Here is a 23,770-nt window from a genome sequence, read left to right as displayed (position 1 = left end):
GACTATATTTCTTTTGCTTTTTTGTTAAAGCTGATTAAAGCAGGATGCTTAGCCATCTCCATTTAAGAGATGTTTCCACCAGGCTTAAGCCCAGCTAATCCATCATACAGAGCTAATGGGGTTGACATGACACCAAAATAAGCTTTACAACTCTATTAATAAAAGATTTCATCATGATCATTTATAAAATTACCATCTATAATGAGATTATTGTCAATTTTGCGAATAAATATTATCACTTAAGGCCCTTTTATGCTCCATTATGTACACAAGTAGCAACGTCTGAGGTAATGGTCAGAGATAATCTCTCATCGTCTAAGAGACCAGAACATCTCATCATCTCTGAACCAGCAGTTGTTTCTGATTATTCAGAGAGGACTCATCCCTCCTTTCAGACACCACTGGTTACATGTGTTTCGAACCTTGTGATCTGGCTGCAGCAGGAAGGGAGGCAGATAGTAAATACTGTCTTGTCACAGTAACTAATCTGTTTTACTGCTGTGTTTCAGATGTGTTCTTGTGAAAATCAGCTCTATGTTTGCAGGCCTGTTATGAAGAGATGAAGGTAGAGCCGATTTATTTCTGACTTTCAGATTTTTCTTTTATTCCACTCCTATAGTCAGCGTTTTTTTGGGGGGTTCTTTTTTTTGTTGTTGTTGCTGTTGTTTTTGTTTTTTGGTTTTTTTTTCCACACAGATGTTGCCTAAACTCTTCCAAGTCATTTCATGAGTTATTTTGGCTTTGCTCATGATGAATATCATCTTCCTCGTGGCATGAAAAAGGAATTTTTAATGCAAGTGGGATGTTTCTATTTAAATGACAAATAAGGAGAACAAAAGATGAGAACTGGGGAAAAATAATTAGATCAACTTCTTAATTCAGACCACAAAGAGGAAGAGATAGAGAAGAACTATAAAAACGGATTTGTTCCAAGATGGGATTTTTTGTTCATATTTTTACAGTCAGTCATGGAGTCTGGACTACTCATCACTGAGTACATCAGTCATTCAGTAACGCAACGGACTGCTTTATAGGGAGATGGCTCCTGCAGACCTTCCTTCAGATGCATAAAAGAAGTAGAAGAGGGACTAGATAAAGAAACAAAGTACTAAAGAGATATTGGAGGAATGTGATGTTGAGCTGGAGAGATTTAATAGGATGTTTATGAAGCAGTCTGGGTTGTAAAGACTGTGTTGTTACCATAACAAGTAAATAGTGAGCATGACATTCACTTCTGGCAAGTGTTACCAGCCTATCTGTGGCTGGATTCCTCCACACGATGCCATAATATGATACCAGCCTGGATGAAAGCAAGTTATTTATATACTTTTAGTTGGGTTCAACATCCAATTGGAAAGGTGATGTCACTTTATTTATTATGTTAATATACTGAACAAAAAGCTGTCATGATGCAGACTTTTCAGTAGAAGTACTTAATGAAGCTACAACAGCCTGCTAAACATATTACTGGTTATATTAAAGCTGCATTATTTCATTTAAGGCTAAATAAACTTTATTAAACCTTTTCACCGTCTAAGGTTGCAGTTGGATGTAGCCATGAATTATTTTACCAGCCACCTGCCAGTCCAATATCTATTTTCCTTTTTCTGTTTTGGTCTTAACTCTGGTTACCAGTATAGTAATGCTGACTATATGTAATAATTAGAATACATATTAGATTATATAACTGGATTAGGAAATGATTTAACAGCTAAAAAAGTAAATTTTGTTGCAGTCACATTAAAGAGTTAGTACACTAACATAACGCATCACGTGGGGTCACACGTGGATGCTTTATTTATCGACAGTATATAAAAATGCAACTTGCTTTTAGAATATGTAAACAATTTTGTAATACAGTTTGTGTTCATAAAAGGATTTTAGAGGTTTAGAGGATTCCAAGAGCAAAAATATCCAAATACTGGTTCATAACTGCATTGCATACACTACTTATGAAAGGTCAATTTACAGCATAGGTCTCAGCTGTGGAATTTACAAATTAAGAGAAAGATCTCATCCTTATATCTGTACAACTGGCCACACTCCACTACCTTTAGTTTTTTATTTTGTCATCATTTAAGCACAGGCCTATTCAGCCACCACCCAGTCAAAAAGGATTGATTTAATGGTGGTTGGATGCTGTTGTGGTATATTTCCAGTCAGTTGACTTTGACTGAATATTCCTATACCACAATAAACAACTTGGGGCAGCCCCTTTTCACTGCATGTATTTTAAGAGCCATGGGACTGTAAATATTGTGTGCTTTTTATAATTCCATTTATATATTTGTTCCTTTCTTTAATTCTGATTTCCTGTTTACACATGTTTGTCCCAGGGGGATTAACCAAACCATGATGAGAGTCCTGAGAGAGAACCAAAACAGTGAACTCTCAGTTATGAATCAAAATGAAGAGACAAATAAAACTAAATGAAAATATGAGAGAGACCTGAATCTGCAGGGCATCTGGGTTAATAAAAATAGATGACTACTTCTCCATGACAGTCATTTTAAGTGTTGGTAATAAGAATTTAGCAATAAACCAGCAGAATTCAGGCTGAATTATTGCTGTACAGACAGAGACAGAAGGATTTGATTTTTTTTTTTTTAGAATTTCAAAGAGCTAGAGGATTAGTTATTGGGCCAGTCAAACAGCATCCCATCAGCACATAAGTGCTACATATACGAATGTATCACTTCACCCCACACTTGTAATAATATCCATTATGCTTGTATCTGTTGATTGAGACAACTATATTCTAAATGTTAAAGGAGAACCAATAGAAACTAATCTTTTTAAAACATTTAAGAAAAGGCAAACATATGAACTGATGAATAAACTGGCACTAAATCGGTCATTTAAAAGCCTGTTTAAAATAGCTTGCATCTATTCACCCATCACCTGTTTCAACCATGAAATCATTTCTGGCTCTGACATTTTCCAAGGCAAAATGTTCCTCTTAAACATCCAGCCTGCAACTAACAACTGGTTTGAGGATAAAGAGTATGAGTCAGAGATGGCAGGATTCAAAATCCTAGCATTTACATATTTTAAAAAGTAACACAGTAGTGATTGTCTGAAGTGAGGATCTTTCAATTTGTCTGAGTTTATGCGTCAAGTCTCTCTGAGGAAAGCTTAAGAAAACACTCTGGCATGCTGATTGGAAAAGGCCACATTAATCCCACAACCAGTTTATACTGGCACAGAATGATTGGCTGCGTTTATATCTCAACTACTCACACTTAAACTGCACTTACACTTACACACTCAACGTGGCAGCAAGACAGCAAGGAATTAAATTTAGAACCCAAAAAAACTTCCAAACAATCTTAAAAGCCTTAAAAAAACTTTCATATACAGAGACATTGAGTCTGGATGTCTGGCAGTCTTTTTTGCAACACATTTTGCAGATGGACCTCTGAAGTTGTCCTTAAAGTGTGTGCATGTGTGTGTGTGTGTGGGGGGGGAGTTGTGTTTAATGCTTTTGATTCATTGCATTTGTGGATTTGCCCAGAGCAATCTCAGAAAGATTTATGGCTCTGTCCTCTTGCAAATCGACTGCCACACAAACAGAGGATGTTCTTTATCCAACTGTTTTAGATTTATTTGAAGTGACGGGAGTAGTAAAGCTTGCTGATAAGACAGTTAAAACCTTGTGAATCAAGTCTTTAATGAGATTGGATAACAGATATCTTGGCACTGCAGTTCAAACCAGCCACAACTATAATCTAACATGCTATTACACAGGTTAGCTTAGCGGTAGCTTGACAAATATCCTTAGCACTTGTGTACTATTCTGGTCTCAAATAAACCAAAGGAAGAGTAATCTTATGTTCTTTTTGTTTCAATGGATCTTTGCAAGTGGCATAATCCAAGACAACAATAGGAGACTGTTCAAATTCACTGTTCTCTAGTTAGCTAAACTAAAAAGAATATTCACAATAACCATTAGTACATCCAACTACCTGCTACTGTAGTTGGAGCTAACTCTTTTGAACCAGCTCTTTAGCATGAATTTAAAGAGTTTTGGCTCAATTGATGTTTAGTTATAGATCATAGGAGAACTGGATTCCAGGTTAATGATTAAGCTACTGCAGACCCACCTAAAGAGGACATGTGGTGGTAGCTCAGTCTGGTTGGCTGGTATTGATTACTTTGGAGGCCTCTGTAGCTCAGACGTTGAACACTATAGGAGTAAATGAATTAAATCTCAAAAGTGGTAATAATTAATTAGATTCCTGCGCTTTTCCAACTAGAAAAAAAGATACCTCATGCCCCAAGAGGCCTGATATTTAGGTTACACTTATCTCACTTAGAAACACAAGTGTGTAATTAACAAAGCAAATTGCTTACAAGACATGCATATTTAGGTTATTTGGGATTTTTTATGTATTGAGCTCAGAGTTTTAGATTTTTTTTATATTGCAGAGATTAAAACATATAGTTGTTCATGGTATACCTTGAGATGTCATATAATTTCCACTTTATAAATAAACCAAATTAAACTGCTGGGTAATCTTTAGTAATGCTCACAGAAAAACACTTTTTTTTATTGTGTGAAAAAATAATAATGATGATCTGCAATTTTAAAATATTTAATAAGGTTTACATTTGCGTGACATTGCAATTACATATAATAAACTGATCGTTCGATTCCATTTTTATCTTATTGGAAAATATTTTTGTTTGAGCCTTCGTGGCACCATGCGGTTGGAAAATCTTCCTGCAAAATAGATGTAAGATGGTACAAGTTTTTCACTGGTCAGTCCTTGGTTTATCTCCATGCAGCCAATATGGTAGTTTTGTTCAGACGGGTAACATTTCCCTGAGAGACTGAGTGAGACACTCTTTGAAAAGATGCCCAGCCGGCGCAGCCCAGACCAGACCAGGCCAAGCTGAAGCAAACAGACTTTCAACTGTTCTCTCTCCGCCGCTGCAGCTCTGAGGGTTGGCTACCAGTAAGAGTCAAAGGGTGGAGTTATTGCTCTAGCTCATGAGGCTTTAAATGCTAACTTTGTTGGTAGCATCCACTGCAGATATATTGACTAAGTTCATAGAGGCAGTTCTTTTCTGGGATCACAAATATAAACATGCATGCTGATATGTATAAATGTACTTTATGTACATTATTGCAGGATTTATATTACGCTGTGAAGTGGGGAAAAATGTTTTCATAGCACAGGGTTAAAGAATGGCTTCCTTGCAGTGGACTTTGTTGTGTTGGACTGGTATTGTAGAAGTACTGGAAGGAAATATGGCAGCATGGACCTGGAAGCTGTCTTTATATCACAACCGTTGCTTTTATTAACCTTTCTGAAATGCTGTGTTGTTGGTCCTCTCAGAAGATGTTACAGTAATGTTAATGAGGCACCTAATCACATAGTTTTAAATAGTTAAATCTTCAGACATTTTGTGCATTTTTCACCTTATAGCACCCTGACAGTTTCTGAGATAACCAACAACAAGAAAAAGATGTTCCAGTTTATATTTATACAAAAACAGAAAACACTAATCAACATAATGTGTTATTTCCTCTGAACAATTTTGCATTTCCTGCAGCTGCTCCCAGTAAAGCCATTTGACGGGGTATGATGTGATGTTCTACCCACAAGAAGTTTAGCTCTTAAAAAGGGAGATGCTGTCCTTACACTTTGAATACACTGTTGTTGAATGTGCTAACCTTCTTCCACATTTGCACTGGTTTCTGTTGGGCTGGTGGTAACTGACTGGTGATAGTCATGGCTAAATAATCTCCTCTGGTGCTTTTCTGTACACTTTAAAGACAGAAATCTGACTGGGTCCACCTTGCTACTACCAGGTTGGACCCCCTTTTTGCTTCAGAAATGTCTTAATTCTTGGTGTCAAAGATTCAACAAGGTGTTGCAAACATTCCTCAGAGATTTTGCTCTATATGGACATGTTGCTGCACATCCGTGATGAGAATCTCCCGTTCCACCACATCCCAAAGCTGATCTACTGGACTGAGATCTGGTGGCTGTGGAGGCCGCTGGAGTCCAGTGAACTCATGGTCATGTTCTAGAAAGCAGGTGGAGATGATCTGAGCTTTGTGACATGGTGCATTATCCTGCTGGAAGTAGCATCAGAAGATGCTCCACTGTGGTCATAAAGGAATGGACATTGTCAGCAACAATACTGAGGTAGGCTGTGGTGGTTAAACCAGGCCATGTGGTACTAAGAGGCCCAAAGTATGACAAGAAAACATCCCCCACACCATTACACCACCAGCAACAGCTAAACCACTGATTCATGTTTTCATGATGTTTCCTCCTATTTCTGAGCCTGCCATCTGAATGTGGAGCTGAAATGAGATTAATCAGGCCACCAATGTTTTTCCATCTTCTATTGTCCAGTGTTGTTGAGTCTGTGTGGATTGTAGCCTCAGTTTGCTGTTCTTAGCTGACAGGAGTGGTGTGGTTTTCTGCTGCTGTCAGTGGTGGTTAATTTCACATTAAATCAGCTATTCAGAGAAATCCATCTTCTAAAGTGCTGCAGTACCCGCTCTGGATCTGGCCAAATCAAGAAGTAACTGAAAGTTATGACATTTTAGTTGTTCCCCCCACTCAGCGTTATTTTGTTGAATACATCGTTCCATGTCGCTTGATATTGATTCTTATTGCACACTGAAACTCTATAGGCACTCCCATAGTTTTATGTGATGCGGCTTCTGACAAATAGCAGTGATTCAACGATTTGTTTTTGTAATTTCATTAAACCCCCAAATTTTCATGTTCAACAAGCTTTAGACTCTAGAAAAGGAGTCACTTTCGGGTGCGTCCAGCCTCCCCGTTATAAAAAAAAACCACTGTGGAAATATATAAATTGTTTTGGCAACATACTGTAACAAAAATTTGACTTTTTAGGGGCTCAAATGATATTATAGGGATTCCTGTAAGTCACCAATGTGTCAAAATGTTGTTGCTTTAACAGATTACTTAGCCCATAAATGTTACATGTACCATTAGTAAAGATTTTTAGTGTTACGCGGTTCAACTTCTAATAGCTTTTCATGTTTGTATTTCTGTCATTGTCCCAGTTGTGGATCCATCTCCTCTGGTGTCTGTGATCCTGATCAGCATGCTGCCCCTGCTGGTGATGGGGATTATAGTTGTTGGAATGTTCTTCTGGTGTCGAAGGCATCGGCGACACCAGCTCAATCAAGAATGGGAGAGCGGCATTAAGAAGTGCAAGCCAATAGCCAGTGGGCTGGACTGCAGTGACGCCTGTGCCATTATGGTGGATGACAATGGGTCGGACAGCAGCTCGACTCACGCCAACAACCTGAACCATAACAACGAGCCACTGCCTATAGAGCTCGATCTGCTGGTAGGCATGAATATTATTATGTCAGAGTTGTTCTAAGGAGCTACTCTGTTTTTAACACAAATTATCTATCATCTGGTCATGTTGCAGGTCGGAAAGGGACGCTTTGCTCAGGTGTACAAGGCCAAACTAAAGCAGACAACCTCGCATCAGTTTGAAACGGTGGCTGTGAAGATTTTCCCCTATGAGGAGTATGCTTCCTGGAAAAACGAGAAGGACATCTTCTCTAACACAGAGCTCAGACATGAGAACATCCTCCACTTCCTGACAGCTGAGGAGAGGAAGGTGGAGAAACAGTACTGGCTCATAACTGCATTCCACCCCAGAGGAAACCTTCAGGTGAGGGCATCATGAACTGCTTTCCTGTTATCAGAGAATTCATATTGTAAATAACTTTCAGCTCATTATACCTCTACACCACAGGAGTACCTGACACGACACGTGATCAGTTGGGAGGAACTGCAGTTGTTGAGCAGCTCTCTAGCCATGGGTGTCTCACACCTCCACAGCGACCACCTACCCTGTGGACGCCCAAAGGTAGGATGTCCAGCCTTTCTTCCACTGAATATTTCACCTTCTTTGGTGACAAATGTCTTCCAATAAAAGAGGCATATCAGAAATATATATTAAAGATGATTTGCAAGGTTGATGCTGCAGGAAAACATAAATATTTTAAGTGAGTTGAAATAGTTTCTTTTCACTTATAATGTTGCTTATAGTAATGAAAAACTAATAGGCCATCAATATGTCATCATATTTACAGAATATACTGCAAATTCAATGAAAATCATTTCTATTTTATAACATGTTGTGTCACTAACCCAATTAATACTGGGTGATAAACTCTTTATTAACTCAACCCATATAGTTTCTGCTTGATCTTTTACAAATTTATTCTCTGCTTTGATGGATGAAATCATAAATTTTGCCTTAAACTCTTGCACCTGAAGGTTCCCATCGTCCATCGTGACCTGAAGAGCTCCAACATCCTGGTGAAGAACGACCTGACCTGCTGTGTGTGTGACTTTGGTCTGGCTCTCTGTCTGGACAGCTGCCTATCAGTGGATGATCTGGCCAATAGTGGACAAGTAAGTCCAGATTATCTGTCTCAACATTCATTTTATTTTTATCATTTATTATTTTATATAAAACGGAACTGTTCCTTGTGGCTAATCAAGGCACTATGAAAGCTGAATAAATGTGATAAAAATAAAAAAAAAAAAACACTGTTAAAATAATTATTTATTAGCAAAATCTCTACTTAATTAAACATTATTTAAACTTTTAAGTCTCCCAACTGGAAACTTTGAGAACAGATGGTGCCAAATCGTGCCATTTTTGGAGACTTTGCTTGAAATTTCTGTACTAAACTCTTTCTAATTTAGTTCTGCTTTACTATATCAGACTTGTCTTTTTCAGAGAGAATGTTCACATATTGATCTGATAGAGGTTTATCATAGTCTTCTTTTTTTATTTTTTGCTATGTGCCATCTTCATTTATTCTTGGCCAGTAACACATATATCAATATTTACACATCTTAACAAATTTCACAAGCATTTCCTTTATTATGACTACAAAATTATTTAAACAGACCTTGTGGTTGCAGATGTATACTCATTTTATTAATGGCATGTCATTTTCTAGCAGAGGCCTAAAGTATTTGCACGTCTCAGTGGGTTCAGTAAATTAAAGAGCTATTCAGAGCAAAATAAGCTCACAGTATTGCGAGTAAAAATGCCACTTGTTCAGGCTAATGGCTGCGGTAATAAGTAAGGGATAATGCCCGACGAGGTGTCCATTATCATAAATTAATAAACTGTCCATTAGTTTATGATAATGGACACCTAGAAGAGCATTATCCTGCTTATACCATGGTCACTTACAAAAGAAAAAAATATTAAAGAAATTATTAATGTGTTAATGTTGGTTTTTACCGTTAAAATCATACGTTTTTCACAAGAAGCGGCTGAGTGGACTATTTCGTTGTAACGCGTTGCCAAGGTAACCGGCTCTGACACAGAGCCTGCAGCTCGGTCGGCCGCGGTTATGTTACGTGACACAAACATTTCAGAGGGCGGGTGAAGCTCTTACAGCTTGTGTGTATCCAGAGGATGATGCGACATTTTGTTTCAAACAGTCAAACTCCACAGATAGTTTTCTAAATTGTTTTTATCGAAATGAAATATTATCCACCATTCACTCTGATCATTAAATGTGTATCAAGCAAGTAAGTCTATCCCAAATCGTTTTTATAATGTTATCCACCATTCACTCTGTATCAAGTATGTAAGTAAGTGTGGTGGAGTAGGTTTTTTTTACTCCAATCTCCTCGCTCCCTCATTGAAGGCGCAAGGTGTAGCGAATATGGCAGTGATTGCGGAGCGGAGTAGAGCGTCTTTATATCCGGGCAAGTGTTTGTCCTTTTAGTATATGCTGTACGCTGACAGTTGTGTAGTTAGCGTGCCAAAGTGTCAACATTACCTCGCCTGCGATCTTAAGTGCCATAATCTCTTTCCTTCTCCGCTGGGGCTGTGGCGGTCCTTGGGTATTTACACCCGCATGTTTCTTTGCAGCGTTGCGGTGTGATTGTTGCAGCTGTGCGGAAAGCCGCATGACGGGCTGTTTCACCTTTGTGGTGCACTGCTGGGTTGTGACTGAGTTTGGTGGTGGGGCAGCTCATTGGGACCTGTCACGGTATTCCTGGTCTCTTCTCTCTCCCTCCCCATTTTGGGATGTACTGGTAAGACTGCTTTCGCTCGTCAGATGGAGCGGGACATTAATTTGCATCATATGATTGGTGTGTTTTCCTCTTGTTTTAGACATGTGAAGTAGCGTGCCCTACGCTATACTGTGCATGAGAGGTTGCTGTTTTGTCTCTGCTTGGATTTCCGTCAGTTCCTCCAGTTCATCGGCCGTCCGTACGATCTAAACCCCGGCATATAGAGTTGTTTTGAGAAATTGTCAGTTTTTATATTTTATCTTTAATTGTTTTAAAAGAAATTGTTTAAATAAAATGTCATTTTTATGGGAATCCACCTGTCAAGCTGCATTTTATGCATTTTTGCATTTTTTTTATGCATTTTTTTGCATTTCTTTTTTGTATAGAAATTATTGCTTTTTTCTCCTTACCAACACCAACCCACGACATAAGGTAATCAAGACAGAAAGACAGGCAACGACCTATTTAAAATTAAATGCAACATTACCGTTGATCGCGACATCTCATAAAGACCCTGGCATGTCCGTAGTGGTGTTTGAAGTACGGAGATTTAACGTTTGTGGACCCTGACCACTGCTGGTTGGGACGTTACGGGATGACAAATTGTTGCTCCATTCTCGTCTCTTCTGGACTGAAGGAGCCCAATAAGCCTGCAAGCTGCTTTCACAGTAATGCGCGTCACAGACATGATCTGGAGCATCTCCAGCCCGGCATCTAAGTTTCTGTTGCCACGGTTACCAACTACCGTTTAGTCAGCGCAATAATTTACAACAATAAGTCTTTTTGGCTGGAACTTCTTTCATAGGTGTCCATTATCACGTTTTAATGGACACCCTCCAGCCAATCAGAATCGAGTATTCACCCAGACCATGTTATAAATATATATATCTTTTAGAGTATTTATTTTTAGTCTGTGTTACTATAATTTCGTGCGTACGCCATTCTGCCGAACATTAAAGCTTATTTCTACCGCCTCTGAGCACTGTGTTTTGCATTTTTCTGTGTAATGTCTACTCACTGCTCAGTAGTGTTCTACATTTCAACATACTCAGAGCATGAATTGAAAACAGTGTTTGGTTCTGAGCACAGATAAAGCTGTTTTGAGGTGATAGTTTATTTTTGCAGCAACTGTCAGAGGTTTCGTGAAAGCAGTTTGAATTATGGGTTTAGTGTTGAAATATGTGAGAAAATGAGAGCATATTTCAGAATTTGTGTTTTAGCAGTTGTTAGGACCTCCCTAGCTGGCTCAGAGGCGCATCAGCCTCAGATCTACTTGCATCATCTGTACCTTCATACAAGAAACCCACTCAAGTGTGGCAGATCGGATTTGAAAGACATGTGAAGAGGTGTTGTGAAATTTCCATCAAAGCGGCTTTGGTTTTGATTTTGGTGAGGTATGACCATGCTGTGTTTGTTTAGTCTTTTTCTAACAAAGTCTTAGATGGGACAGGCCTTGTTTTGCTGATAGGAGAAATCTGCTTATCAAGGAACTGGAGAGGCCCTGTTGAAACATGCATACTTGTGGAGTGCAGCACACACAAACATCACAAAATCTAGAATTATTAAAAAAAAAAAAATAGAATGCACTCCTCTTCCTTCCTGCACATGTTCACCTGCTGCTGTTTGGTTTGTTTCTTCATAATGAAGCACTTCTGTTCATTTGTGATCATTTTATCCACCCACATGTCCAAACTCTTATTCTTGGCTGTCACTCAGTGTTCCACTCACTACTGGAACCTGGAAATTCCCAGCTTTAGCCATAACCTCAGCTGGTGTGTGTGTTGATGTACTCTGGTGATTCTTTGCTGCAGAATGTGTGCTGCAGATATAACGTCAGTAACTTGCAGAACAAGCAGGCCTGTTCCAAACTGTTTTAAAGGTATTTTGGTAGATTTAGAGTTGTGCAAGCTATAAACTATTTGATAAAAATTGTTAAAGGAGGTGAAATGATGCTTTTATTAGATCAAACTTTTCTGGTATAAAAAATGTTGGTGGAGAGCAGCTGCATCTACTTTTAACCTATTTATTACTGAGTCAAGCAAAAATATCTTCCCTTACTTGCACTGCATCCAGGCTCCTTAGTTGTCCTGATGAGGGCTTTGATTTTTAACCTTTTAAAGAAAAGAGCTTATTTGCATATTTTCTTTTAGTTTTGACAATAATCAATGTTTCTTTCTTTTTTCTTTTTTTTTTTTTTTTTTTTTTTTTTTTAAAAATGTTTGTGATAAAAGTAGCTCCATCACACAGCAAAGCGGGCATTAAAAGGGTTAATAAAATAACTTTTCCTTAATTTTGCATGTGGAAAACTCAGACGTTTGAGCTTATAGCATCATGTTAACACGTAGAGTTCAGTGAAAGTATCAAACGTTTATTTGTTTCTGCACATTTAACACATCAATAAGAAAAGCAGGAAACTTGTCACCACAGTCTTGTAGTGCACATCATCTCCTCGTTTCTTGTTAATGTCTTATCTATCACGATTATTATCTGTGTGTGCTTGTGTGTGAGCCTTTTCTCCTGCCTCTGTTTTTGTAGGTGGGTACTGCACGTTACATGGCCCCAGAGGTGTTGGAGGCCCGACTGAACCTGAAGAACATTGAGTCCTTCAAACAGACCGACATTTACTCCATGGCCCTGGTTTTGTGGGAAATGACATCGAGATGTGAAGCCATTGGAGGTCAGCCTGTGCACACGTACACACACGCCACAAACACACGTATTGCTTATTTTAGGCTGCTGAAAACATGTCATGTAAGAGACTTGTAAATAATGTCACCATGAAGAGTCTTTGTTTTTATTGCATAATGAAAAGTTATCTAGTTCTTACATGAAATAGACTTTTCAGTGCGTCTTGCCTTTTGTTCAAATGAAAACTCAGTTTCTCAGCAGTGAAAATAATGTTTTAGGAAGAAGATTCCTGGATAATCTAACTGTGCCATTTATGTAATAACCGGTGTGTATCACAATCTGTTTGGCTTGTATCACAATATGTGTCGTTAAGCCCACAACATGACACTGCTATGTAAATGTATTGGATTCATCAGCAGGAATGTTACTTTAATTATAGTAAGTATAGTTAGTAATTCATTATACTTATTTGTTACTTCACCCAAAAGAGTAAGTAATTGTTAGTAATGGAGTTACAGCTTTATAAAAGTAAGTATTTTTGGATTTTTTTTTAAAGTTGCTAGAGGGGTCTGAAAACTCACTAAATACACTGACAAAGTCACCAAGTTGGAAACAGTGACCGACCTGCGTTGACTGGTTGAGTTCAGAAGGCTCTGGTTGAGTTATGAATAAGTGCTGCACTCAGCGCTAGTTTCGCACATATTAAACTTCAGCCGGGGGCCTGGTTGTGGAAACAAAATAGCATAAGACTGTGGCGCAGACTGTCTTTAAAAAGAGGGTGCAGAGCATATTGATGTCAGTTGAAGCCAGATGGTTACCACAACCTGCAGTCCGAAATCCCAACATAAAGCAGTACAGAAAAAAGTGACAATGTAAAATAAAATATCATGTTCTCAATGAAAAAAAGCAATTAAATAATTTTTAATCAATTAATGGTGTTGATAACAAGTTTAAGATTATAAAACGCGGCATTCATGTCATTTTCCTGCACCTGTGTTAGACGTACATATGACCTCCAAAAAGTTACCGAGTCTGACCTTCACATGTTAAACTGCATATTGACGTCTAAGTGGGGTCATGGTTAGACGTCAAAACAGAAGACCTGTTTTTCATGTCCTGCAGACGACCAGAATTGGTCATGGACCGACAGACACAATATAGATGTGATGTGCACGTCCAGCAGACGTCTAATGTTTAGCTGGTAAAATCATGTTCTACATGTTGTCTTTAACATAATTTTAAATTCAACTGCATGTTCAATTATTTACAATAAAACCGAATATCAAATCTGACTAAAGACTGAAAAAGAAACTTAACAGAATAACTAATAGAAAACATGAAGATTATGGCTTAATTGCCATCTATTGGTTGTGCGTGCTCATTACAACAGTACAATCGTCTTGACAAATGTTTTTGTGAATGACGCCATGTGGATGTGATTTTTGAGAGGGAAATCTAGGAAATACTCGTGCTCTTGTGGACGTAGCCTTAAACACAGTCCTCTTACCTTGTGTTGTATGACCCTGGCTCTGTCCACATGCATGTTTAACGTAGAGCAGAAATTAGGCTTTCAGTAGCAGAAATGTTTATACCTATGTTGCGCTGGCATGCCCAAAGTCAGGGCCAAAGACTGTCTCCAATAGATCATGGCACTATGAATGACCAATTCAAATGGAAGATGCTTCAAACATTTTCAGGTAATCTTTTCTGAAAGATATGCACCTGTCATGTGATTGTACTAAAAGGAACTTGCAGAACCAGTAGTGGTTGTAAAGAACATGAACTTATTGGACTGTGTGAGCTAAATAGTAAAGATTTTGGTCTGTTTCTTGTTATGCATTGGATGAGGGTTAGTGTGTCAGCTAGGGAAGCTGATGATCTCTTTTGTCAGACTGCACCTCAACTTCAGCTTCAGGTCTGCAGCAGGAATCTTAGGAATGTCTGATGTGTGAGAGACACAATCTGAGCTGATCTCTTGTCCTTCTTTGGGCAGAAAATCAGGGAGAGAGCGTTGCAGTGCTGTTAAACACTTACAGTTTTAGCTGGCTGTGCTCGTGTGTGTCTGTAAATCAGAGACAAACATTGTGATTCTTTAAGACAAGGAATGAAAACTGATATTTTTTCACCTCAGCAGCTTAATTTTGATTAGACCTACTTACTTAAAGGGTAATCAAGACCCCCAAGATGCTCAAAATCCTTTAGCTGGGTAACAAATCGCTCTAGAACAGAATGATGGCCACTGTGAGATTTGGGAGGTACCTACTTTCAACCCAGTGAATGTCAAGGTTGACAAACAGCAAAAAAGGCATTTCTGAGCTAAGGTACTTTCTTCACCACCAGATGTAGTTAGAGGTGCTAGATCTTATTAGAACCATACACAGAATTAGATGACAGAGGTAACCACTAAATGGAGATGTCTTTTTATTTCACTAAATAAATTGTGAATTTTTGTCCTGTCTAGTTGCAAAGCTATCTCCTGACAGGAAAAGAGGAATGTTTTCAGTCTAGTTGTTGTTTCTACTTTAGCAAATGTTATTTCTTAGAAGTGAAATCTCAAACAAGATCTTCCAAAGATAGAAGTGTATGCATGCAGATATCTGCTTGTTTTGACTTTATTCTCCAGAGAGAAGAGATGGAGTCTGCAGTCTGCCTCAATCCCTCTGAGGAGTCACCTTTTCTTAACAGTCTGAGAAATGAGATGGTCATGTCCTTACTTGTGTCTATGTTTTTTTTATGTTCTTCCTCAAGTCAATCTAGACTTGTTTGTGTGTGGATGTGATAAGTGAACTTTTTTTTTCCTATATTATAGGGACGACCAACTTATAGGGACTTGGTTTTAGAATTAGAATTAGATTATAGTAAGAATTAGCATTAGCCTTTTTTTGTTTTGGTCAAGGTTAAGATAAGATAAGGAGCTAGGGAATACACTGTGTTAATGGAGAGTTCTCTAAGTCAAGACAAACCAGGCGTGTGTGTGTGTGTGTGTGTGTGTGTGTGTGTGTGTGTGTGTGTGTGTGTGTGTGTGTGTGTGTGTGTGTGTGTTTGAGCTTCGTCTGCACCGCAACAACCTGGTCAGAATGGTGGAAATACTATCCTGTGTTGGCATTGTTGTTGTTGACAGTTATAATACATTCTCAATGTGTCTCCGGGCATTATATTTACATATCCTGAATTAGCCTGCAAGGCGTGGCAGAGAATGCATGTTCTATCTGAGCTTAGGGTATGCAGTGTAAATGGAGAATGGTTAAGAGTTCACACTGTGCTATCCAAAAAGCCTTATAGTCCACAGAAAGATACTGTCAGTGATGGGTGGAGGGTTTTGCCCCAATGCCTTAAACCTCATCATTGCCATCTAACTGCCAGCAGGGGATGACCCTGTTCATTCAGAAGTTTTATTCGCAGTTGATCTGAAAACACACTAAATGTCTCTTTAATGAATTTAGGCTTTCAGTAGCTAATTTCACATTGAGTTTAACAGATAATAGTGCCATTTAGAGTATAGCAATAAATACTAAGGCTTTTTTTTCAGTGAATATGAATAGTTGCCACTCACCAGTGATCTTCCTTTACAGGAATGATCAAAATGATGAACTCAAGACTTTAAAAAGGTAGTACAAAAACCAGTAGGGGATGGTTTTATCTAACTCCAGTTCAAACTATACACTTAACTCTTTTATTGAGTTTGAATTCAAATTAAGAAAGATTTTCTCACTGTAGTGCCCCTTTATAAAAGGTTAATTCAACATCCATCTTACATCCTATCTCTTCTCTGAGCTCTTTCCAGCCAGTAAAAGTCAGTCCAATGTTGACTTGTCTCACTTTTTGGTCACTTTCTCTCTTTATTTTTCTCAATTCCTCCAATAATGTCCTCCTGGGCTTTTTGCTGAATCAGCCATGGTCTACTTCCAAAACAGACAATGTGTTCATATCCAGTTTCTGACATGTGATGTGATGCCATAAAGCAAAACGCCGTAATGAGTAATCTGCCATGTGACACTTGCTGTTTGGTCTGCTTAGAGGATGCATTATAATATCCAAGAAATGTAAAAGCTGTACCCCATTCACCTTTATCACCCTTCATCTGCCAGCATTTTGGAACAGCACTGATCTTTAGCTTAAACTGACTAATTAAATTAGATTATATTTTGTTATTTTAGTTGATTTTTGTTATTAGATATGAATGGAAGTTATTGGGTTAAATCACGCGATTTCATCTGATATCAATCACTAGATGCTGAAGCCAGTCGAACTGCCTCAAAACTGTATCGTGAAAGAAATTGTGATTTGTGATGCATCTACTAAACTGTCAGCTGATTATACGATGCTACACTGTCTGTCGGCAAGTATGGGAACAGTGGCACTGATATAGTTCATACACGTATTAAGGGTCATATATATTGTTAATCACACCAGATTTTAATCAAACTCAAAGTCAGCTTTATTGTCAATTCTGCAGCATGTAAAGGACAAACAGAGAATTGAAATTACGGTTCTTAAACTTTGGTATGATGAAACACAAAAAATAGAAAATACATATATAAACATAATTAGATTATTTATTCAGAGAAGTTTCTTTTAAGTTTCAGATCTGTATTTGAATGTAGTCAAATTCCCTTGCTTTCAGGCAAAAGGATGTCATCCATCCTTTCTTTGACTTTTCAAAGCCGTCATCAAAAACTCTCTGACTGTACTGACATTTAACTTTACAGGGCCCTAATGTGTAGCCCACAAACCTGCCACAGGAATTCAGACCACAACTTTCTCTGGACGCTTTGTTTGAATGGAGAGAGATTTGGTTTCAGTGAGTTTATGCAGTTTCATTTACTGTGATGTGTTTTCATGTTATACCTCTCTTAAGAATCGAAGGTCTGTTGAACTGCAAACATGACGCTGTGTTTGTCTGAAGATAGTAGATCCCAGACAGTGCAGGCAGCTAGAGGGTTTTTTGCTAACCTCCAGGCCACAAAGGTTTCAGACAGATAATCTGAAAAGGAAACTGTTGTAAACCGCTTTCCGCCCCTTGGATTGAATATACTAGGATTTTAACTGCTGGCCCCAGACAGCAAAGGGAAAGTGAGACTGAGACTCTAGTTGCAGTCTCTTGCGAATCTGTTCTCAAACCACGGATGAAATTCTTCTCATAGCTTTGAAATGTCCAGCGAAGGAAAGCAGACTGCAACTTGTGTAGACTGTAGAGAAAGTCTTTAGGTCTCATAGAAACATGAGGACAAGAATAGGAGCCGAATTAGCAATGGAGCACGGAATTAGACCTTTTGCTACTCTGTCGTGATGTTTAAAACGTGGCCCACCTCTTTTTATTTCTGTTTTCAACTTTCTCAGTTTAGGTCTGCTCTCTTGCTGCGCTCTGTTTCAGCTGCCTGCACTCCAGGAAAATGTGTGGTATTTATACCAGCAACACAGCAGGAGATCTAAATCGCAGAGACCTGAGGACAATGCCAGCTCTGGCATAAATAACCTCCAGGGGAATGGGCTGGACCTCGTTTTAAAATGCTCAAAACGAGGGAAGTTCCACATGTCAAAACAGGAAGTGCGGACCTGTAGAGTCAGCTTTTCTGCACAGAGTCCCAAATCCAGGCCTTCGACTTCCTGACTGAAAGCTCTGCTCCAGCCTCCCTACTTCCTGGATTTGAGGACACAGCAGCAAAGAGACACAGAGGAAATCCAACATTTATGTAGCTCCTACATTTTACGATACAATACTGATGACATGAGTGTTTGTTAATCTCCTGACTTGCTTGACTCATGTTTAAGATTTATGTCCTGTCACTATATTAATATGACATTGATGATGTCATAGGTTAGCTACCAAGCTAAAATGACTGTTAACTAGCTAGGTAATTAAGCTAACTTATTCTTTATGAGTCTTCTGCAGATTGTTTGGAGCTTGGAGGAGCAAATGGACCTTCATTCATGTTAGCAATATACATGATATAATGCTCAAAGACAACACAGTATGTTCCAGGCATAAATTTTGAAATTAGAAGTTAGTTATTAGAGTCTTGGTTTTGAACGTAACTGCACTGCTGATGCTCAGTTATGATTTTTAACGTGTTGTGCATTTCTTAAAAAGAAACGTGTTTAAACAAGTTTTTAAAAGCAGGCACACCTGGTAAAACAAGCTAATTTAACTGTGTCTAAGAGAGAGGCAAACATCAGGGTTTCTCATTTCCTTTTGTCCATCAGTCGCTTCTGTAAGTTTCAGAGCGTCCAAGTGAGATGTTATGATCAGACAGGACTTGCTTTTGTAAAGAAAAAGTGAGTTGGCTCCATTTTTTGTGTCGTGACTGCAGCATGTTCTGTGAAAATTAGTGTGTGCATTCATGAACTGTGTTTCCATCAGTTCTGTAATCTGGAGCTGATTAAAAACTACAGAGTTGCAGAGTCATTTGACAAGAGATTGATAGTCATTAACACTTTCCCTTTTTTTTTGTTTTTTGTTTTTTTTTTTTGTTTAGAAAGGCCTTTAGTTTACCTCACATGTTACTGATTGCGTTCACAAAATCAGTTTTAAAGAAAAGTTGCAACCTTTTCCAAAATACAAGAAAAACTTAAATCTGTCTTAGTGTTCCCAAGCAAGCATGGATCATGGTTCACCAAAAATATTCACAGAGAGCTTCTGTGGTGGTGATGGGGTGAATTAGAGTACATGATTTGTCTACTTAGGATTGCAGCACGACAACAAACTTATGATTTCCCTTTGGGGATTGATTTAAAACAATAATTGAATTCAATTCTAAAGTCCTGGGAGTCTTTGCTTCAGTGCTGAGGAAAGGCTGCAGCTGTTGTGAGTCTGGTTTCATGATGCCTGGACTCAGTCCCATGACTTTGTTTTAAATTTTTCATGGTTTCAGTTTCAAGCTTTTTTTTAAAGGCCTGTCTAATTTTTCAACACACAACAGAAAAAATTAAGACTGTGAGTTTGGTGCTCTGCAGTCTGCGGTTGGACTGAAATGCTCGCCAGTGGAAGTGGAAATGTTGGTTTTAGCAAGATTTTTTTTCCTGTTATGGTGGGAATAAACATTTTATATCCTGCTTGTCAGCATTGTTAGTGCCAGTTTATAAAGTTCAGGTGGAACTAACAACTCAGTACTTTTAGGATGAAATTACATTGTACCATTATGCTTCTTATAATTGCACCAATTCAACTGGCCACCTATTATACACATCTTTTCTTTATTGTTATCACCATCCAAAGTATGTTATTCATTTGCATCATTTGATCAACAGTTAATGTGGTTTGATGGGCTTTTTTTTAACCTTCAACCCTGTGGGCATTTCTGGGCTGCTTGTGTTTTTCAGAGGTGAAAGACTATGAACCAGCATTTGGGTCTAAAGTGCGAGAGCACCCCTGTGTGGAGAGCATGAAGGACAACGTACTGAGAGACAGAGGGAGACCTGAGATCCCCGACAGCTGGCTAAAGCATCAGGTCAGTAATCAAATAAATGTTTCTTTATTTTACATTCAATAGATTCAAGATATATTGTCATATATGTAGTGTGGGGTTATAAATTCAATGAAATGTCATTTTACTTGCATGCCTGGGTGTAGATTGTACAGGCAACAAACACCTTATCAGGTCCACCTTGCTACTACTGGGTTGGAGCCCCTTTTTCCCTCGGAACTGCCTTAAAGACACATTACGCAACTTTCCGACCTTAAAACTCCGTGTTCTGGACTATTTGATGGAAAGTGACATTTATCACTGCATTTCTGGAGCCGTCACTCCCCAGCAGCACCCGAGGCTGAGAAGCTGCACTTTACAACTTTTTTATCCAGGACGCTACATGACATAGCAGCTGAGTTTCGCTTCACACGCTAGCATACAGATATAAATGTAGCGGCTGTTTTGAATGTGCACCGCGACTGATTTAGCAAATAATTTTGTTCATGTTTCTTTTGTTAGCTAGAAAGAGCTCAGAGTATAGGTAAGATACAAGATGGATGCAAAATTAGCAAACGATAGGTGGCACGTCGATGGGAAAATTGCAAAGGTTCTATAGTGCATTTTTAATTCTCAGTGGCATAGATTGAACAAGGTGGTGGAAACCTTCCTCAGAGGTTTTGCTCCATATCAACATGACAGCATCAAACAGTTGCTGCAGGTTTGTCGGCTGCATCCATGATGAGAATCTCCCGTTCCACCACATCCCAAAGCTGCACTACTGGACTGAGATCTGGTGGCTGTGGAGGTCGTTGGAGTCCAGTGAACTCATCGTCATGTTCTAGAAAGCAGGTGGAGATGATCTGAGCTTTGTGACATGATGCATTATCCTGCTGGAAGTAGCATCAGAAGATGCTACACTGTGGTCATAAAGTGATGGACATGGTCAGCAACAATACTAAGGTAGGCTTTAAACAATGTTCAGTTGGTACAAAGGGGCCAAAAGTGTGCCACTCATACAGTACCAGTAGTCTGAACTGTTGATCCAAGGCAGGATGGATTCACACTTTTCATGTTTTTTCCACCAAATTCTGACTCTGCCATCTGAATATGAATCTAAAATGGAGACTCATCAGACCAGGCAGTGTTTTTCTATCTTCTATTGTCCAGTTTTCACGAGGCTGTGTGATTTTTGCACCAAAGCACCCTATATCTGCCTTTAATTCAGCATCTGTCTTGCATCCAGTCTACTCTTAGCTCAGAAAAGGTCAGTCTGATGTTGACCCTTGTTTTATTTCTTGCTCTGCTACTTTCCTTCTTTCTTTTCCTCACTTCATCCAATAATGTCCCCTGTCGGTTCTTCCCTTAATCAGACATGGTGTGCATCCAAAACGGCCAGTATGTTGATAACCAGTTGCTAGCACAAGCAAAATGCAGCTGTAACATGATGTTTTGGGTTGGAGATGTTTAGTGTGGCCTCAAGACATCGCAGGGCAAGTAAAGCACCAGGAATGTACATAATTAATGTCAGTGTTTCATCAAAATAAGTCAGAAGTCCAGAGGTTTAAGTTCAGTAAATTATGTTTGTGTTACTTAAAGTGCATGGACCACACTAAGCAGCTTTAGCCGAATATTGGGCTGCAAGACAATGAATTCCACACTGTCCACGAAGTGTCTGACACTTATGAGTTATTTTGAAAAAAAAGTGTCTGTTAAATAAATGCAATATAATAGAAATATTTAGTTTATTATTAAACCGCTGACATTTATAAAGTGATCCTAAACGGAAACTGTGAACTCTAGATGATGTAAGCTGTAATACCCCAATAAAATCTCTGGTTTCTTCTCCCTCCGCAGGGTGTGGCGGTGATCTGTGCCACCATCAAGGAATGCTGGGACCATGACCCGGAGGCCCGGCTTACCGCCCACTGTGTCCTCGAACGCATCTCTGAATTTGAGGATGAGGTGGACAAACTGTCAAGCCGCAGCTCCTCAGCAGAGAAGATCCTAGAGGAGCTGAAGATCCCAATCACTGTGGAGATCCCAGAGCAGGAGGTGAAAATAAGTGAGATACAGAACATCATCGCTGTTGACTGTTCTGTGAGTGACAAGAAGTGAGGGGAAGCTCTATGTCTTTGTGGACTCGCAGCAAATGCCTCCCTGCAGGCATGTTTATTCTGATTTGATGGGATTAAGTATGGTAATGTTGAAGAGCTGAGCTCTTGCCAGACTTTGAGCCAATTGCAAGTGTCAGTAACACATCATATCTTAATTGATGCCCAGCAAAAATAAAGTCTGGGTCATGCCACTTTCAACATGTAACTAAAAGTTATAATCAGCTCAAAAGCAAAAATTCCAAAATGAACTGGAAACTTCTACAGATTTGCAGAATCAGTCAGCGTTTTCCTCTAAACCAAAAGGTCTCTGCATGAGAAATAAATAATGCAATATGTGTCAAACTAAAGATGTTGGATTTGCACTTTAATATGACAAAATTATCTGTTACAGATGCCTTATTTCCATGTTTCTGTATTATAACATGAATCTAACAAGTGCCTCTGTGTCTTCAAGGTTAAGCAAATAAGTTACCTTAACACTAACTATGCAGCAGACTCCATCCTTACCAGCAGGTTATTTAGAATATGAGTGTGTGTGTGTGTGTGTGTGTGTGTGTGTGTGTGTGTGTTTGTGTATGTATGAGATAATTGATGCTTATGTTGTTTGTATTCTCCCACACGTTAACTTTTTTTTTTGCCAGATAAGCACATTGTACATATGGACAGTCAGTGTACATATGAAATAAATCAGCCAAAAAGGGAAAGTAATCCTACTAAAGTGCTTGTTGGACACAGAGATAAAAAAAAAAAAACTTCATAGGGATGTATATCTTTAAAGTGTTTGTTTTGTCTGTATCAATAAGCCGTTTGCCAAATATGTTTTACCTTGCCTTACAATACAGTATGTGTCATATGTAAGATATTGTAAATCTTTTATGAATTAAAGATATTTCTGTATACTGATGCTGCTCTCACTTATTCTTTATTCCAAGAAATCTGCATGATATTTTGGACAGAGTTACATAAGATGCAATCTTAAAACTCATTTGCAGGATTAGATCCTCATACTCTCATTCAGAATTAGGTATCTGGTGTCTCTTCTCATAGAAAAGTAGAAAAAGGATAGGTTCAAAGTCTAAAGAAGAACCAACGGAAATGTTTGTGCTTCACTTACTTCCAACATTCTTGAAGAGGCAAAATAAATGAATTTGGGTCAGAGGTCAAAGATACAGTATGTATGAAATAAACTGCCCAACCAAAAGTGTATATATATATATATATATGTATATATATATATGTATATATATATGTCACACATGTTCCTCCCATTTCTGGCCGAGGATGACGATGTCATCGATGTATGCTCTGCTCCTCTCAACACTTTGAAACGCTGCAGGTGCTGCATGCAAACCAAAGAGCATCACTGTGAATCTGTACAGGCCGTTTGGCACCCTGATAGTTGTAGTTTACAAAGGGCCATGAGGAAGTTAGCATTTCCCAATTAATCAATCAACTTATTAGCCTTTGGCATTGGATAGGGATCAAAATATGCCACAGTGTTCATTTTTGAAAAGCTGACACAGAATCTCAGGTTTGGATCATCTTTCTTTGGAGGTAACAC

The 23,770-nt window shown here is 38.7% G+C and overlaps 1 protein-coding gene across 2 annotated transcripts in view; it reads left to right on the top strand.

Moving 5' to 3' along the window:
* tgfbr2b (transforming growth factor beta receptor 2b) overlaps window positions 1-23,112 on the top strand; it is a 44,576-nt gene extending 21,464 nt beyond the window's left edge. For both annotated transcript variants that reach the window (XM_041989159.1, XM_041989160.1), the window contains exons 4-10: window positions 7,055-7,344; window positions 7,432-7,680; window positions 7,765-7,878; window positions 8,292-8,429; window positions 12,597-12,738; window positions 20,010-20,137; window positions 21,950-23,112. In XM_041989159.1, coding sequence (XP_041845093.1) covers window positions 7,055-7,344; window positions 7,432-7,680; window positions 7,765-7,878; window positions 8,292-8,429; window positions 12,597-12,738; window positions 20,010-20,137; window positions 21,950-22,210 — 1,322 coding nt within the window. In that variant the 3' untranslated portion in view covers window positions 22,211-23,112. The remainder of the gene's footprint in view (window positions 1-7,054; window positions 7,345-7,431; window positions 7,681-7,764; window positions 7,879-8,291; window positions 8,430-12,596; window positions 12,739-20,009; window positions 20,138-21,949) is intronic.
* Window positions 23,113-23,770: the final 658 nt, after the last annotated feature.

The sequence above is a fragment of the Melanotaenia boesemani genome, chromosome 6 (assembly GCF_017639745.1).
Source record: "Melanotaenia boesemani isolate fMelBoe1 chromosome 6, fMelBoe1.pri, whole genome shotgun sequence".
In the NCBI taxonomy this organism is placed as follows: Eukaryota; Metazoa; Chordata; class Actinopteri; order Atheriniformes; family Melanotaeniidae; genus Melanotaenia; species Melanotaenia boesemani.
This window is presented reverse-complemented; position numbering and strand designations above follow the sequence as displayed.